At 35.9% G+C, this 18,659-nt stretch overlaps 2 protein-coding genes and 1 non-coding gene across 4 annotated transcripts; all 3 read left to right on the forward strand.

The window, feature by feature from the left end:
- Nucleotides 1-1,788: 1,788 nt before the first annotated feature.
- On the forward strand, nt 1,789-8,207 carry LOC107817005 (protein PHOSPHATE STARVATION RESPONSE 1). Of its 2 annotated transcripts, none has more exons than XM_075227845.1 (8): nt 1,789-2,014; nt 3,254-4,009; nt 4,800-4,983; nt 5,097-5,173; nt 5,260-5,299; nt 5,600-5,657; nt 5,955-6,024; nt 7,330-8,207. In XM_075227845.1, the coding sequence occupies exons 2-8, from the start codon at nt 3,377-3,379 to the stop codon at nt 7,687-7,689; spliced, it is 1,422 nt and encodes a 473-aa protein (XP_075083946.1). In that variant the 5' UTR covers nt 1,789-2,014; nt 3,254-3,376; the 3' UTR covers nt 7,690-8,207. The 2 variants fall into 2 exon arrangements, with proteins under 2 accessions (XP_075083946.1, XP_075083947.1); XM_075227846.1 differs by lacking the exon at nt 1,789-2,014 and adding an exon at nt 2,037-2,268.
- Nucleotides 8,100-12,934, forward strand: LOC142161637 (protein IQ-DOMAIN 3-like). Its single transcript, XM_075227847.1, has 7 exons — nt 8,100-8,226; nt 8,716-8,758; nt 9,752-9,830; nt 9,922-10,176; nt 10,745-10,972; nt 11,229-11,351; nt 12,000-12,934. The coding sequence occupies exons 3-7, from the start codon at nt 9,759-9,761 to the stop codon at nt 12,543-12,545; spliced, it is 1,224 nt and encodes a 407-aa protein (XP_075083948.1). The 5' UTR covers nt 8,100-8,226; nt 8,716-8,758; nt 9,752-9,758; the 3' UTR covers nt 12,546-12,934.
- A 5,288-nt stretch (nt 12,935-18,222) lies between these two features.
- On the forward strand, nt 18,223-18,296 carry TRNAF-GAA (transfer RNA phenylalanine (anticodon GAA)). Its single transcript has one exon. It is a non-coding gene; the product is annotated as a tRNA-Phe (tRNA).
- The last annotated feature ends 363 nt before the right edge of the window (nt 18,297-18,659 follow it).

Below are 18,659 nucleotides of genomic sequence, written 5' to 3' on the forward strand. Positions count from 1 at the left end.
AACATCCTCGTCAATTTCACAGTTGCCTTGGATAATATACCCAAGGTACTTGAAACTATCTCGTTTGGGATGACTTGAGTATCAATCTTTACTTCCACTCCTGCTTCATGCATCCCATCACTAAACTTGCACTCCAAGTACTCTGTTTTTGACCTACTCAACTTGAAACCCTTAGACTCCAGCGCCTGTCTTCAAAATTCTAACCTAGCATTTACTCCGCATCGCGTCTCGTCACTTGAAGAATATACTTATATGAAAATCAATAAATATGTACTACATGTCATTTTTTATATATAACTTCTTTCAAATATTGAAATAAACATGAGTCTAATTCATAGCATGAATTCATGATGAATAAAAGATATAAAAAAATGAATGAAAGTTAAATCACATTTTTTGTGAAATAATTTGCTTAAAATTGTTTTCATAATCATTTGAGATAATAATCTCTTGGAACTATGCAAACTTAATGTAAAATAAGGCACAATGAAAGAAAAAATATTTTCTTATCCTCTCAGATGCAATTTTGATTATTTTTTAATTTATAATTTATAAAAATTTGGCAAAACTTTCTTTTATGCATCTGGTTAAAAGAGAAAGGATTATGCGATACAACAAATATGCACAATGTATTTATTATTTGTAGTTATATTTTTAGAAAATTACAACGCGTAGCTATATTAAAATTTTATAGCAATCCACCTCTAGTACTTGTATGGGGTGTAATTTGTTGATAACAAGTGGTCAAATGACGAGGTAACACGTGAAACCGAAGACAAGCAAAATATGAGTCAACAAATAACTGGCACTGGGTGCGAAGTATGTAACTGGCACTAGATGGATCCTGAAGGAAGCATAGCCGATAATAAAAATCGAAGGTTTGACATCGGGTAGCATTTAATGAGCAGCCGTTACAGAGAATATCTGTATTCAAAGCCAGTCGTTATGCACCATCAATGACGTTTTTATTCTCATTCAAGAGGAACTTAATTTTAGGATCTTGTCCCCCTAAGTGGGGGCTATAAATAGCAAGATTAATAACCATTGTAGCACACAAAATATTTTGCACACAAGCTATAATCTACTATTTTAGGCTCGATCTAAACAACTTTATCATTGCTTTTACTTTTGCTCTCGAAAAGACTGAGTTTAGAGTCAGGCTTGTCATCTCCTTTAATTTCAGCCGTTAATCTTATTTTTGTCTTTATTTTTTTATTATTTTTGGATCAAGTCGATTCGTTTGTCTATAAACCACACTATAAATTTAACTATACCGTTTTACGGATAAACAGTACTGAAACAAGAGATCAATTGTTTTGAATTGAAATAAGAGAGCGACAAGCTCTTGGAGCCTGTCTTGAGTTCCACTCTCAACGAAAGTATTACATTTTTAGATATGATAATTAGACTTTAGTGATTTATTAAAATTCCTTACAAAGAAACTACTAGGATGTTGTTTCACGTTAAAAATAAAATTTTAATTGTATAAAAATAACTTTTAGAGTTAGATTAAATTCCATTTGCCGCACGCAAGTCTATGTTGATGCCTACAAGATTGAGTTGCTCTATTAGTAAGTACCCCTACGTCTAACAAAGAGGTTCTGAATTTGAGTGTCACTCCAAATGTAAGGAAGCAAGGTGGATAGTGAGTTCAAGTCACCCTAAAAATAAAATGGATAATTTTTGGAAGGAAAAAGTCGTGTGCCATTATACTCGGTTGTTGTTTTTGTTGTTGCTGAAGCGTATGTTGACACCCCTATATTGGAGTAGAGAGAGAGGCACGGACACGAAACAAAAGAGATGACATCATTCACATATTATCGTCATCATCATCTCAAAATCAATCATTCCCTTCACTCAAATACTTTTTGGTAAGTCATCAGAGAGAGAAATTAGAATCTTTCTATTAAAAAACATATACGTGGATATTTTCCAAAGTCTTGTTCTTTTCCTTTTTTTCCTTCTCTTAGTCCGCCATTCCTCCATTGCCCAAAACGGATTCTTTGGATTTAAGGTACAAATCTATCTTTTACCTCAACCCCATTTGGAATTTTAGTTTACTTCAGTGATTCTTTTGTTCTTTTTCATGTTGTGTCTATTTATGTGATCAATCTTTAAATTGTGTTGGTTCATTTTATTTTTATTTTTTATGGAGTATTTGTTTTGCGCTTGTGTGATTCGAATTTGATTGAATTGAACTGGGTTGTTTGTAATTTTCAGAAAAGTTTGCAACTTTTTGTTGTAGGCTTTTGAAGTTTGGATTTTAAGGTCCAACTCTTATCTTTTACCTGAACTCCATGTGGAATTTTAGCTTTCGTTTCAGAGATTCTTGTTTTCTGTTTCCTTTTGTCTCTATGTATGTGACCAATTTTGGAAAATTTGTTCTTTTGCTTATAGAGTCTATTTTTTTTTTTCTGTTGCGCTGGTATGATTTGAATTTGATAATCGAACTGAGTTGTTGATGATTTTCAGAAAAAAAGTTTGCGACTTTTTTTGGTGGTCTTTTGAAGTTCGGATTTTGTTTGATCATATGTTTCTTGGGGAGCTCGCTCAACTTGATTCTTTGTCTCCTTCTTTCTGTTTATTTCTTTTGGTTTTTAGTAACCAAGTTGAGATCTTTAGGCGATAGAAATGATGATTGGTAATTTGGGTTTTTTTTTTTGGGGGGGGGGGGTTGTGTAGAGGGTGGGGTGGAGCAACTTCATTTTCCTTTTCTGTTGACGGAGGTGGGTGGTATTAATTGATTATTGAAAGGTGGTATTATTGATCGTTTAGTTACAATTATAGTTCTTCTTCTTTTTTTTTTTTTTTTTAATTTTAGGCTAGGTTACTAGTTAACTTGCTTGTTTAGGATTTGTATATCAGTAAACAATGTAGAGTAGTAACAAGTAAAAAAGGGTCCAACTAGAGTGAAATTGATATTGAGGATTCATATAGCTGATCACGACTAGTTTGGAGTTGAGAGTTGTAGTTCTTGTTGTCGCACTAGTTACTTTGCTTAACAGGAGTTCATCATTATGTGTCTAAAATAAACACGCCCTTGAGTTCTGAAGATCTTAAATTTTAAAGAAAACGAGTATTCATGATATCAAAGTTTGTCCGTAGAAGTTAATTTATGTTAAATAGATTGGGACCAATGGAGTAAAGCATGTGAAATTCTTTAATTAATAAACACGTGACTTTTATAATTTTTCCATCAGTTTCAGTCATACTCCAATTTCACTGATGTAAGATTTGTCTTTTCTGGCCACAGATATACGGTGTACAAGGTTGAGAACCGTCATTTTAGAATTCATCTTTTGACTGAGAGAAGCAAAGTAGTTGGTTGAAGCCGTTTTGTTAATCTTAAAGTTTTTAAATCAATTTATGGAAAAAAATGAACATGCGCCGTGCATTATGTATTCAAAGATCTAGTGAAGCACAGCACAATAACATGGGTATATCTGGAGCTATGTCGACATCTTTATCCATTTTGCCGTCATCGGAAGAGAAGTATCTGAAATTGCCAGATTCTCTGCATGTGCTCACAGAAAAGGAGCAATCTATAAACCTCATTTCCTCACGGGCAATCCCATCAGCATCTAACGGTGGAACAGTAGGGCATCTATTATCTTCCACTTCTGGACCCCACAAAGATATTCACTTTTCTCCAACCTCTTCTCAAGAAAGTAGGCCACGTAGCTATCCATTTATTTCAAGTGAAGTTTCTGCAACAACCTGCCAATCTTCACTCTCGAGTCTATGTTCGGCATCATTGGATAATTACCCCATGAGAAACAACAATAATTCCTGGAGCAAAGATGCATATCATGACTTAACTGATTTTCCTACGAATGTTTCTGTTCAGAATGGCCAAGTCGAAAACCTTCCAGTTGTCATGGCATCTGATGACCAGACTAAGAGACCTGAATGGCAGGAATGGGCTGATCAGCTAATTAACGATGATGCTTTGGGTTCAAGCTGGATTGAACACCTAGTTGATGTCAATCTTCTAGATCCAGAACCTAAGGTTTGTTCTTTAACCTTTAATGCTAACGTTCCGTATCTGACGCGCTTCTATGCTGACTAGAGGTTATGGTCCTCAATTTATGTTCCCAAGCGGAAAAATTATGGCATCTTTTCTTGATAATATTATGCTACATGCTGCCAGATGTTGGACTTATTCTTGAGAAATGCTAATTTAGCTTAGACCTGAACTGACAGCAGTGAATGTAGATTTAGTTCACTTCTTGCTCCATCTTAACATTTTTTGTCATAACCCGTTCTTACTCCCCTTTCTTTGTGCTTCTGTTCCATTTCATTACTTTGTTCCTCTGTTATGTCGAGCTGTGTAGGAGCTGCTTGACTTTGTTCCTCTGTTATGTCGAGCTGTGTAGGAGCTGCTTGTTGACACCCGCTTTTAGCAAGGTAACATTGCCAAAAGCAAAAGGTGTTAGGTTCCCAAGCTTAACCTTCCAGATGCATATTCTTGTACTTTGGAGTGTCGTTCTGCCTATTCCTCTCTTTGTGTTCTATGTACACGAAATAAAATTTAAAATCGTTGTTACACAAACAGATTTAAGTTTAAGTTAGATTGAGTGTATATACACTTAGGACTTTAAAAGTGAAAAAGATGTGTATTTCACTTCTTTGAGCTGTCTCGGTAGTGGTCCCTTTGGCCACCATATTAGTGGGACTAGTTTCGAAACCATTCATAGGTTTAGTCCTTTATTTCCAATTAACTCCAATTATTAGCATGATATTATATATGTCCTTGTTTCCTTTCTGCTTTATTTGGCTTTGATTTCTAATTTTTGTAGCTGCTGGGAGCATCTGAAGTCCTCGCTTTTCAGCCCCAACCTCCTCCAATTGCACCTTCCGGGCAAAGTTGCCCAGTTGGTAGCCCGTCATCTTCCACAGCGCTGACGAAATCTCGTATGCGTTGGACACCTGAGCTTCACGAAGTCTTTGTAGAAGCTGTCAGTAAGCTTGGTGGTAGCGAAAGTGCGTGCCCTCTTTGTTTCAAAGCTTTTTTTCTTCTTCTGTTTTTTAGTGGTTAGGAGGAGTAAAAGTTCAGGTTAACTTTATTATATCTGATTCATGGCTTGATTTTACAGAAGCTACACCAAAGGGTGTCTTGAAGCTCATGAATGTTGAAGGCCTAACCATCTATCATGTCAAAAGCCACTTGCAGGTATAATAACTCTCCTCATTAACTTTTCTCTACTGCAGTGAGGGGTAATAATTTATTTACAATATGTATTTCGTTTTGAATTTCAGAAATATAGAACTGCCAGATACAAACCAGAACCATCGGAAGGTAGAAATTACTCTCTGATTTCCTGATAAACTTTTACATCCATCAACGTGCGAGTCGTATCATGTAACATTCATGTACTTGTTTGGGAATTGAAATGCATTTCATATATCAGCTATTGGCAAGTGTGGGCCATGCTTGTGTTTCCTGCCTCTCTAATTTCTCCTGAATATGTCAAAACGATGCCTGATTGTGAATAAAATTTGGAGAAACTAAGTTAACTTTGCTGATGCTCAAGTGGATATTGTCATAGTTTCTGAGAGATGAAAAAATTGAAAATGGATTGTAATCTGCTCATTGCAGGAATACCGGAAAAGAAGCCCACTAGTGTGACAGAGATGCCATCTTTGGACCTGAAAGCGTAAGTCTTTTCTCTCACACTATGCGTATCTATAGTTATGCAGCCATCAAACTTCTGGGATATCTGTTCATTGTGGGGCATAACATAAAACATGATATCACATAAGCAAAAGGTTGTCCATGTCTTTCCATTAGGAAGCATCCAATAAAAGGTCATAAAGTGTAACATAGGGCGTTATTCTGATAGCAGTTAAATTCTAATTTAATTCTGGTCACAAATCTGATTTCCTGGATAGCTCTTGAAGTTGTTTTTCTGTTGTAACCAATTGTTAAAACTCTATTTGGATTCTGGTTATAGGACTATGGGGATAACAGAAGCGCTAAGAATGCAAATGGAAGTCCAAAAGCAGCTTCATGAACAACTTGAGGTATGTAAATGATCAAAGGCTCCAGCATTACTCATCTATCTAATTCTTGCTTTTCTTGCACCTAATGTCATTTGCCAAATCATAAGTTAAAGTTTCTGGATAATTGAGAATATAATTACATTATCCATGAGGAGGGGAAAGAGAATCAACGAGTATACTAATTTTGCTGAGACTTTAGAGCTTCTCTTTATTACAGTTTTGGCTCCCTACAACTTTCTCACAGTTGTCTCAGCTAAATGCTCTTTCAGAAAAAACTCGCACGCACATGTGTATAGATGCAAATTCAAGTTTATGACTATTTTAGCAATAGCTCGATGTATTCGAACCTGTAAATTATGATAATGCTCTAGTGTAAATCACTTCAGGAATGAGGGAGAACATACCACATTAAACAATCCCCTCAGGTAGTATCCTGCTTTTAGAAGTACGCCGTAATCTGTATAATGTCAGATACTAGTGGAAGTTCGTTTAACATTATAAAAATTATCCTCAGACTTGGCGAGTTCCAACTCCATCAAATTAAAAATGAAAATTTGATGGCATGGTCATTAACTCCATTCCGTACCTTTTTTGTTTTAGCTGATAAATTATCCATGGCATACTGATAATAGCAGCTGACCAAATATCGATCTTACATCTGTGGCTGGTAGTTACTTGTTAAAAGCTTTACTGGGTGAAACTACTTGAAATCATACCCTAAGTTGACATCGATAATTTTCACGAAAACGTCAAATCTTAGGTAGTTACCATCACAGTGGCTAGTAGTGCAAAATTGAAAGGAATGCTTCTCTATAAATTTTGAGGTGGTTCCTTTATTATCTTGGTGTGGAGAGGTACAGATTAAATGAACCTTTCTAGCTTCCTTTCAATTTTTCTTTACAATGGTGGTGCTCGGGTTAGCTGACGTGCACCTCGACTATTCTACCGAGTACTTGCTACTTCCCATCAGCACAAAATACCGGGTAACTATGCCCACCCAGGGTTAGGCAAATTCAAGCTTCCTTTTCAACTATGAGAAGGTTTTAGAGAGCACAGAGGGGTGTCGAACCATAGTCATTTCTTGAATAAAATTCCATGCAACCCTATGGCCGTGCCTTACTGAACTCTTGATTATGCAACTTAATCTAGTGTAAACAGGTCCTAGTTCGTTATCAGAAGAAAATAGATCACCTCTTTTGGATTGGTTAGGGTCCTTAATCACCTCTCATTATACTTGTTCCATAACTTACATTTCCTATCAAGTATGGCTATTAAAAAAAAATTCTATCAAGTATCTGTATAATTAGAACATATCCCTTTCTGCAGATCCAAAGAAAGTTACAGTTGCGGATTGAAGAACAGGGTAAATACCTCGAAATGATGTTTGAGAAGACAAAAGACATGGGAAAAGATCTAAAGGTATCATCATCACTAAAAACAGATGAACATCCTTCACCATCCACCGAGACGAAGCATTCTCCTTCCAACGACAAATCAGAAGCACTGGAGCAGGATCCTGTTTGTTCAAACGATGCTTCAAGTTCTGGAGGCGAGCTTACACATGGCAAGAACAAAGAAGGGAACTTACTGGAAAGGAAAACTTGTGAAGATCATGGCTCAGATGTTAGAAACTTGTGTTCACCTCCACCGAAACGAGCAAAAACTGAGGAAACATCAGCTTCATGAATCTTAACAAACTCATTTGTTATATGTAGCAAGGATAGCTGAAATGTGAATTGTCTTTGAAAATGCTGTTGACTTGATAAAAGCTTCTGGTTTAAAAATAACTAAATCTTTCAACCAAAGGACCAACTATGTTCTTCACTGATCCCAGCATTGCTCGAACCACCATCTCGTAGGCCTACGAGTATGCTGACAGATAGAGGAACTTCCAGTATTAGAACAAGAAAGTAGTTTGTCAATTATACTGGTTGGTTCATTGAATGTGTTGATCAACATTCTATGTAAGGAGTCGATTTACATTGTTGTCTGGCAATAAGCTAAGTGAGAAGCTGTGACCAAGGAAGCCATAGGAGCCTATGGTTCCATTCTTCTTGTCTGTCACTTGTTTGCACTTTGATTAGCTAAAGTAGTTGTTATCTAGTTAAATTTTTTTATTGGAATTATCATTTTAATACTCACTTATTATAAGGCATTAATTTTTGGAAACAGATTTATAGAAAGGAAATTTAGTTTACCAAGAAGAGGAGTAGAGCAAGTTATGTAAGTGTGTCACATCACTTCATTGTACTTCCAAATTTAGTAGAGTTTAATACTTTTGATTTATAAATTAAAGGTGCTTCTCCAAATGGAAAATTAGATGAAGTATTTTAATACTAGTGCAGATCATGAACACCAATTTCAGATAGTTGAGTACCATGTATACAATGTAGTTGCTTCTTCCTTCTCTAACCCAACCGTTGACTTTGTGGCTTTTATATATTTGTGTGCTATTATGAAACACCATCATCTAAATTTGCTGTTAAATTTCCAAACCCCAAAAGGGAAAGACAGAAAGTCAGTTATCTGCAGTTTAACTAACTCCAAAGCCGGCAGACTAAAAATACCAAAATACCCCCCATGTCTGTTATTCTTCTTCCACAAGTCCATTTCTTTTTCGTTTTGTCTACAATTCACAAGGCACTACTTCCAAATGTTTGAAGTTTTCATCACAATCATATTCTAACACTTCATTGTTGAGTCCTTTTGTAGGCAGATTATTTTGTTAAGAGAACAGAGACAAAACTTTGCAGAGGTATTTGTTAGAATTGAGTTATTAAGTGGAGTATATTTAGAATGAATCAATGAATTTTTTTCTTTCCTCTTTGGCTTTGTGTTTTCTTGATGCTTTTGGCTTATTGCTTTTCTGATGTCTTATAATGAAAGGTTAATGTGAAGTAGACATTTTTCCAATGAATGATCATGTTTGTTTTTTAATAATTAGTTATTCCCTATATTATTGATTAATGTGGTTCGGTTTTATGTAGAAAACCATTTCTGAGGATATTTTCTATCTCAAATAGTCGTCTCATTTTTCTTCTTAAATTGTTATTAGTGGAGTCTAATTCTGTTTATACAAACTTTCTGGCCTCCCTCGGTCTCTATTGGTGTTGGTGTTATGGCATTTTTGCTCTCTTTTTATTTATTTATTTATATTCTGATTGTTTGTTACTTGAGGTTCAAATAATTTGCTGAACCTTTTAGTTCTTCAGATGTTATTTGCTAAAAAAAAAAATCATCCCTTGGTTGTGCAAAGAAACTTTGAATCAGAGGCGGACCTGTGCCTCGGGAATAGCAGTCACCGTACCTCGTTAACTCAACAATTGTTTTTGAATATATAGGTGTATATATATGTTAAAAACGATCATATATTTTGATTGGAACCGTTAAAATCAAAAGTCGCATTGGTTTAGTAGTTCGCTCATGTGCCCCGCCACCTTCAAATCTTGGGTCCGACTCTGCTGTGAATGGACTTAAGTTTCTAGTAAGATGCTGGTTTTTGAGTCTCAATCAATGTATTTGTGATTGCGATAATTGGTTATTGTTTTGCATTCTTTTCACTTTTAGCAGCTAGCTTTATTTAATTTGCTTAACTAGGTCTTCTGGTTTCACTAATCAGTTTGGTTTTTCTTAACCATAAATTTGTCACTGGAATGTCTTACAAAGAACTCATTTAACCAACACGTACTAGTTTGTGATTAAAACATAGTTGACTGATTGATTGTTTTTTTTGCTTTGTGATGCATAGATAAGGAATGGGAAAAAAGGGAAGCTGCTTTTCTGCAGTGAAAATGGTTCTTTGTACTAAGAAGAAGAAGAAAGAGAAGGTAGTGAATGATCTGAATTCCAGTTTATTTCTGCTTTTGGTATGTTATTTTTGGATTGCTTTACATACCGTGCAAATTTCTTTTCCACCAGCAAAACCAAAAATCTAGAAAATGGTTTCCAAAGCAGAAGAGCGCCGACTGGGATTCTTCCAGTGCACATACCACAACAACTGATCCTGCAGCTGCTCCTCCTACAGAGCAGATGAGATTCGTGGAAGCCGAGAATGAGCAAAACAAGCATTCCTACGCCGGTGCGCTTGCTACTGCTGTTACAGCCTGTGAACTAGGTGAATCAAAGGAAGAGTTTGCAGCTATCAAGATACAAACAGCTTTTCGTGGATATCTGGTAAGATACCTATCTAGTAATGTAATTTAAGCTAATAAGGCAGAATAGAGTGTGTATTCACGCTCTTTGCCATATCAGCGTCCAGGGGGGGTCGAGGCTATCAAATTGCTAACTTCACGAGGGCAATTAGGCCAACATAAAGTTCAAGTGTGTACTGAATAAAAGTCGTCAAGTTCAGGAAGGTCCTGATCTATTCTGCCTAGTATAAAATAATTACATATTATTCAGATGTATCAGTTGACAGGCTAAAACTACATGATTGTACCTTTTTCCTTTCCTTTCAATTCTGTGGTTTTTGTTTCCTTTTTTATACAATACCAGGAGCGTTGAAAGGTTTGCTTACACGTCGATTAGCTTTAGCGTTTGAAATTGCTAGTGCTGCTCCCTATATTGTCTTCACTCTTCTCTAAATCGAAATCGTACAACATCTCTACAAGTTTGTTAAAATTATTTAAATTAATCTCAATGTCGGAAAACTATGAACTTTCAGATATCTAGAGCTCTAATAACAAATAAAATAGCTCACATGAGATGAATACGTTATACTAACGTTCCTCATTTTATACAGGCTAGGAGGGGATTCAGGGCTTTGAAAGGACTAGTGAGGTTGAAGAAAATGATTGAAGGGCAATCTGTCAAACGGCAAACCACTTCCGCTTTAAGGTATATGCACACCCTAGCTCATGTTCAATCTGAGACCCGTACCAGAAGAATTAGAATGTTAGAGGACAACATGGCTCTCCCGAGACACTTCCAACAGAAGAACGAGAAGGAGCAGGAGAAGTTGATAGCATATGTGAGTACACCTTTTAACGCTAACTGAATAGATTGCATTTCTATGTTTTAATTTGTTTCTAGTTATATATATATATCCTTGATTTCTATGTCTTGTCTCAAAATCATCTGCTATTACTATGACAACTTGTTTTAACTTTGAAAGCTGCTTTGATCATTCCACTTATTTCTGATTATTTGCTTCCATTTGGATAGTAAGTACCTACTATCATAGTTTCCTCTTCTTTTTGGCTTTGGCTCAATTTTACATTTTGCAGAAATTTGGGGATATTTGGAATGACAGCACACAGTCAAGGGAACAAGTTGAAGCAAACCTCCAAAGCAAGCAGGAGGCTGCCTTGAGAAGGGAAAGGGCTTTGTCTTATGCATACACACATCAGGTAGTGCTTTCACATCATGCTTTAACAAGGGGTTCGTCTTACTGAACAAAGTATTACCATCTATTTTCTTAAGTAAAAAGATTGCTCAAGACCATATAAAGAGACAACAGCCTATTCCTCGACCAATGTAGGACACTTAACAAGCGCAAAGATTCGTTTTTTGACTTTGGGTGGCTTTGATACAGATCTCGTTAGTAGGACTTATATATTTGTAAAGTCTCTACTCTTGTGAACAAAACTTAGGACATTTACCTTCCTTTTTTCCTCTATGTTTTTTTGATGTTTCTATGGTGGAGGGAGGAATGGGCGTTTCTTGCATTTCATTTGGCATATGATAAACATCTACTTCGTCTATCTCAATTTATGTGTCATAGTTTCCTTTTTAGCATGTCCCAAAAAAAATGTCATATTTCCTTATTTAGAAACTATTTAACATTAAAATACTCACTTTACCCTGAATGAGATTATTTACAACCATACAAAATTTTATGGCTTGTTTTAGATCGCAAGTTTCAAATTTCGTGCCTAGTCAAACGCCTTCACATAAATTGAGACGGGGGAGTTTCATTCAGTGGACTAATGAAGTTACTTTATGGCAAAACTTATTTCTTGTTACATGATGTTAATTATCCAAGACTTTTACACCAGAAAACACAGAGGCATCCTTCAAAAGCTACAAATCCGACATTCACAGACCCGAATAATCCCCAGTGGGGTTGGAGTTGTTTGGAGCGACGGATGGCTTCTCGTCTATGGGAAGATAAAAGTGCATTTGACAAAGAATTTAACAGTGTTCATAACACCGCAAAAATCCCAACCAACCATGCCACTTCTGTTGGTGAATTTGATCAATCTCGTCGTGATTTCCACCTTGACAATGTGCCTTCTCCAACCGCTCATAAACAAAGCCAATCACCATCAATACCTTGGCCAAAGCCAGTGAGAATAAGGCTAGCAAGTCCAAGGAGAAGTAGTAATGTAGATGGCGGCTCAAGAAGCATTGCCAGTGCTCAGTCGGATCGTGGAAGGAGGCATAGCATATCGTCAATTAGAGATCATGAAAGCCTCGCGAGATTCCCACATGTTCCTAGTTACATGGCAGTAAAAGAATCAGCAAAGATGATCAAGTTCCATTTACCAAGTCCATTGGGTTTCAAGCCAGAGAAGGGAACAGGTAATTCGGCCAAGAAATGATTGTCTTTTTCGACATCTCCTCGTGGTCCAAGGAGGCATTCTAATCCACAAAGTTAGAGATGTGAAAGGAAGTATTTTAGATAGCAAGTAACAAAGAAGAGAAGGCCTAATACATTGGCTTTTCTTCTTCATAAACTTTCTCAGTGGAGTGCATACTGAACAAGTATTTTAGATAGCAAGTGACAAAGAAAAGTGATGCTCTTATCTTTTTATATTATTCTATTTATTCCTGTTTCTCTAGTGTGCATTATCAAAAGTTTAGATTGGATTACTGTTTTAGCCATTGCTGTTGTTTGTATATGAGGTTTCTATTTGTAATTGTTGTTGTCTCTCTGTAATTGAAACTTGATCTTAATTTATGAAGCCTTTTGGTTTATCATTAGTGTTGATTTCTGTTGCCTACTGTATGTCTAATTTACTATAGTCACGGGTTTGAGCTGTGGAAGCAGTCACTAATGTTTGCATCACTAGGGTAGGCTGTTTACATCACACCGTTTGGATGCAGTCTTTCCTCGGACCCTACGTGATCGTGGGATGCTTTGTGTTCTGTATGTTTACTGACTCAGTAACCATTCAAAATATGAAGTTTGCTCTCATCACAAATTGCACAATGCAAGTCATGGGGCTGTATTAGCCATTTACTTGGTAACCAAGTTGTTCTGTTTTCCAGAAAAAAGAAAAGTTTTCCTGGAATATATGAATCAAATTGAATAAAGACAGTTTCTTGCCCAAAACTCAACACTTTTATTGTCTAGATGAATTTATCGTACAAGAATCACCTCTAATAGGCAGACACTTGATTAAGTTGTTAAAGTTTGAAACTTGTAAAAATTTGTGACTACCATTGTGATATTCATGTAGTCACTTGCTTTCAGTTTCACATAACTTGTTAAAATTGGGTTGATAATACTAGTTAATTTGTTTCAAGTTCATATACATGTGTCTTCATATATTAACTTTTGTTCATATACATGTGTCTTCATATATTAACTTTTATATAAAATTAGATACCTAGAGGAGAAATAGAATAAATAAAATTTCTTGAAATCACAAGTAGGGATGGGCATTCGGGTAATTCAGATTGGATATAAAAATTTCGTTTTGATTTTAGGCTTTCGGATTGAAAAAATTACAATCCAATTCTTATCAAAATAAGCTCCAGTTTGATCGGATTCTTTAAGTTTAGTTTCAGACTAATTGATTCCATATTTCAAATTTTTTATTGTGAGCCTATAAATTGAGCATCTTCTTGATCTAATTACAAAAATAAATTTTCAAATAAAGTATTCATGTCAAATTGTCCTAATAGTTTTTTATTCCCGCCACAATTATCCAAATAAAGTATATTAATGCAATCAATGAAATCATTATCAAGAAAATATAACAGAAGGACCTAAAAACTAATAAGCCTTACATAGTAAAATGATATCCAAATAGATTGTATTGTGATCGTGACTTGCTGATTAAAAATTATTAGATATATGAACTAACGTTTAATAGGCAGGGTATTTGACTTAAATAATATTGGACATATGAGTAGTGAGTTAATGTCTAATGGGCAAGGCTAAGTACAAAATGCAAAAACCCAAAAAATACAAAATTTGGTTCAAATTTCGAGTTTGCACAAATTAGCCCACCCCTAATCACAAGTGGCTAAGAATGTGTTTTAGCCAATAGAAACTGAATAAGTGGTTTAGGACTTTGAGCATTCTTGGCCCAGCTGGTGCAAAGAGTGGGATAGTAGAGACTTGTACTAGCACTGATTTTGGATTAAATTTCAAGAAAGTGAATGGAAGTAGTTAAGATTATGAATCAGTGATGAGAGAGTTGTAACATCAATCCTATTAGCACTAATCCTTAGTTATAAGGAGGCACTAGGCATCAGAGTCAGCTTTTTCAATCTTCAATCTAACTTGAGTAATGGAATAATGAAAAACTAAGCTGTAGAGTGCTTGTAATGATCTTGAGTAAAATTAAAGATTTTGAATGATGCGAAGTAAAAGAAGCCCAGCTGTTATGGTAATTTGTGTCCATAATTGACGTATCGATGGCTTTGTTTTATTTTCCTTTACCTCAAAATTAGATTTCCTGGTTTTACGGAGTAAAAATTACACGAACGTCCTATTTGGTTGTCCCCATTTAATCTATACTCATTTTTTATTTTTATTTTTAACTTGTACCTACTTTTTAAATAACTTCAGACATTTTTCTCCTCTTTCTTCTTCTTCTTCTTCTTCTTCGGGTGACAATGATTTTATATGGTGTTTGTAAACATATTTAAGGTAGTTTATGATATTTTACGGTGGTGAACTGTAATGACACTTTATTTTTTACTATTGCTTAGGGTTTCTTCTTCTTCTTTTTCTTAATTACAAAATGGGTTCGTTAGATTTATTGTTGTTTTGACATATTGATGATTGAGATTTGTTGTTGATGATATTTTGAGGTTATGTTTCAAATTTGAGCTCATTTGGAGTAGATTTAGGTATTAAATGGTATATTGTATTGTTATAATTCGAAGAATAAATTTATGTTTCTGCACAATTTGCACTTCAAGCCTATTTGGCCTTAAGTGCATGAAAATGTTGGTTGCACTTCAGACCTTTTGGTCTTAAGCGCATCTGAAGTGCAATTTTTTACTTCAGACATATTAGCCTTAAGTGTAGGGAAACGTTCGTTGCACTTCAGACCTTTTGGCCTTAAGTGTATCTGAAGTGCAATTTTTCACTTCAGACTTATTGGCCTCAAGTACATGAAACCATTGGTTGCACTTCAGACCTATTTGGCCTTAAGTGCATCTGAAGTGCAATTTGTTTCACTTCAGACAATTTTTTTTAATTTCAAACCCGATAAGTCTAAATTGATCATAAAGTGGGTAGGCTTGCAAATATTTTTGCAAAGTGAGTATATTTGCAATTGTGATCCCAAAACCGAGTATAGATGTAAAATCTCCCTTTATGGAATGACCATTAATTAAAGTCGCACCTAAATAATGTAGGTAGAGGTTTTGCATTTCCCCCAAATTTATCAAGACAAAAAGAGATGATTTTTAATGGTACAGATTATGGTGGTAAAGTGGTTAAAAGAAAACAGTTATCCACCTTTATTATCCATTAAAAAATGAGTTGAATAATGAACTTTTTAAAAATGGGCAAAATATGGATTAAAACCATATTATCCACTTAGAAAATGGATAACCAATGGTTAACTAATAGGTTTAACTTTAGATTTGTAAAGCCTCAAATTGGGGGTTCCTCAAGTTTGGGAGAATATGAATTCTCCTAAAGGTGATCATATTCAAGAAGCCATGGATAATATGAATATCCATATTATCCGCTGGTTAACTTATTTTTTATCCATATTAAATATGGGTCGGGTCGAATAATTTATTTCTTTTTGTATTATCCGTTTTCGACCCTCTCTTATCCGATCCGCCCCGCCCATTTGCCATCCTACTACATATGAAATTGTAAGTATATTTGCAATTGTGATCTCAAAACCGAGTATAGATGCAAAATCTCCCTTTATGGAATGACCATTAATTAAAGTCGCACCTAAATAATGTAGGTTGAGGTTTTGCATTTCCCCCAAATTTATCAAGACAAAAAGAGATGATTTTTAATGGTACAGATTATGGTGGCAAAGTGGTTAAAAGAAAACAGTTATCCACCTTTATTATCCATTAAAAAATGAGTTGAATAATGAACTTTTTAAAAATGGGCCAAATATGGATTAAAACCATATTATCCACTTAGAAAATGGATAACCAATGGTTAACTAATAGGTTTAACTTTAGATTTGTAAAGCCTCAAATTGGGGGTTCCTCAAGTTTGGGAGAATATAAATTCTCCCAAAGGTGATCATATTCAAGAAGCCATGGATAATATGAATATCCATATTATCCGCTGGTTAACTTATTTTTTATCTATATTACATATGGGTCGGGTCGAATAATTTATTTCTTTTTATATTATCCGTTTTCGACCCTCTCTTATCCGATCCGCCCCGCCCATTTGCCATCCTACTACAGATGAATGTGAAGAAATGAAGACCCTTGGCACAAGAAAAATATTTGTCAGCAGTTTTAAAGAAGAAAAATAAAAGTGAAGAAGCCATGTTGAGACTAATGAAAATAAGAAATAAAATAATCGAACCAAGAGAAAAAATATGTACTAATAGAAATCGAAGAATAAGATAATACAAAAATGATATGGTGGGGCAGCTATGGTGTCTCAGACTCGGCTACCCCCCTTGATTAATAAGGATTGTGAGTATTGAAAGAAAGTTCTGAATCTAGGGGGTACATGTTCGAGAATCATTAAATAACTCCTTATCAATCTCGACTCCTTTCAATATGAACAACAATTCAACCGATTTATTTAATTGACTAGTATATAACAAGTAGGGCCTACTGAAGCGCTGCAGATCCTAGCAGAGTATCATGAATGAAGGCCTAAGTGATGCTCATCAGTGTCGGGACATCGCCAAAAAATGAATAGATAAGATACTGTCAGCTAATCACTAGCTTTTGCTAGAATAATATCGTAAAGTCAGAGAGGAAGAAGAATGCCATCATAGAGGGATCAGCCATGATCTGCCACAGATTGAGGCATATCTTTTGGAGATGGTCGTTTTTTACTTTTTTTTTTTAATATGATATGAAGGAGGAACATGAGTTTAAGGATTGCTTCCCAGACGAGTAAATGCTTTCCAGCAGAGAAAAACTTCTCGTTGCTGAGCTTGTCGTTAAAGAGTAAGATGCTGATTCTATAGCAGCTCCGATTCCTTTACCGAGAACGAGAAGGAAGTCTTATAGAACGAACAAGCGCTAAAGAAGGGGGTGAAGACCTAACCTAAGTGGTCATATTGGATCCTTGGAAACCATCACAAGTACGGCGATCACCGTCGCCAAGAATGGCATAGTCCTCATGACCAATATGAGCTCGAAGCTTCCTTCGTAACTTCCGAAACTTCTTTCGGTGGAGTTAAAAAATACTATGATGGCTCTATCTTTATTTTATTCTAGGGGGCGCAGCTTTATAACTACAATCTTTTTTGGTAATGGGTATACTCGAGAGAAAATATTTGGAATTCGACCTCCTCTTATATGCTCTAAAAAGGGCATGTATCTATGGATTAAAGACTGCCTTGACCCCACCTCGCAGTATCCCGCCTCCCCCCGAATGATCGGTGCGGCGGTGTGGTACCGCTCAGATTGAGGCCAATCTTCCTAACCGCGCGCAGGCCAGGCTTAGAGCGCGTGAAACTCATCACTACCTCGTAAGGGCAGGCGCCGGTCTCTAGAAGCTTCTGGAATGTTCAATTTGTATGGCCTCAGTGATGAGAATATTTTGTGTGCCACTTCTGATGATGCATGCATTGGGCACAAGTATATGTCAGTTGACCACGACCTATAGGAACCAGGCTATCTACCGCTTTTAACCCTGTTTGCATAGGAACCACGACTACCATCTGCGGTCCATTTTTATTCTCTTCCCTGCCCGGAAAAGGCCTATCCAGAAGTCTGAAGTTCCATCTACAAAAGGTCTAATTCTGAGCTGAAGCTCTATTTATTGCCCTATTCCCTTTCCTGACCGAGCAGCCTTGTCTTTTCCTTTGTACTATTTGTAGTTGATAAAGAATAAGCTCTGGAAGCGGATAGGCCGATGGTAGGGAAGTTCAGGTAGCTCAGCTGGTTAGAGTAAAGGACTGAAAATCCTTGTGTCGGTGGTTCGAATCCACTTCTAAGCAGGCGAAAGCCCTTTTTTTGTACCATTATTTTCTTTCTAAAAGAGGGCCTGGAACCGGGGGGGGGTGAATTGTCGATTATCCTTTTTTTTGTATCCTAAGCAGTTTACTAGTTTACTAATTAGTCAACTGAAAATAAAGAAAGAATATAAATGAAAGCATAAGTAAAAATGCAGGAATTAAAGACACCGGATTTTTATATTGGTTCGGATTCAATGTGAATCCTACGTCCTATCCCCATGGGTTTCAAAGGTGCTCTCTTTCAAGTATTTGAAGTTTCTTGATACAGGAGGATTGGTATTGTTATACACCAACAACTTCGTCACTACATTACTTCTTTTCTCGCTTCTCGATACAATGCCTCAC

The sequence above is a fragment of the Nicotiana tabacum genome, chromosome 13, assembly GCF_000715075.1.
Source record: "Nicotiana tabacum cultivar K326 chromosome 13, ASM71507v2, whole genome shotgun sequence".
In the NCBI taxonomy this organism is placed as follows: domain Eukaryota; kingdom Viridiplantae; phylum Streptophyta; class Magnoliopsida; order Solanales; family Solanaceae; genus Nicotiana; species Nicotiana tabacum.

Excerpts from the sequence above, each read along its gene's own strand:
- LOC107817005 (XM_075227845.1), top strand. The coding sequence starts at position 3,377 with ATGAACATGCGCCGTGCATTATGTATTCAAAGATCTAGTGAAGCACAG. Across the intron at positions 4,984-5,096 it reads TAAGCTTGGTGGTAGCGAAA|AAGCTACACCAAAGGGTGTC; the intron begins GTGCGTGCCCTC and ends TTGATTTTACAG. Across the intron at positions 5,658-5,954 it reads CCATCTTTGGACCTGAAAGC|GACTATGGGGATAACAGAAG; the intron begins GTAAGTCTTTTC and ends TTCTGGTTATAG.
- LOC142161637 (XM_075227847.1), top strand. The coding sequence starts at position 9,759 with ATGGGAAAAAAGGGAAGCTGCTTTTCTGCAGTGAAAATGGTTCTTTGT. Across the intron at positions 10,177-10,744 it reads CAGCTTTTCGTGGATATCTG|GCTAGGAGGGGATTCAGGGC; the intron begins GTAAGATACCTA and ends CATTTTATACAG. Across the intron at positions 10,973-11,228 it reads AGGAGAAGTTGATAGCATAT|AAATTTGGGGATATTTGGAA; the intron begins GTGAGTACACCT and ends TACATTTTGCAG.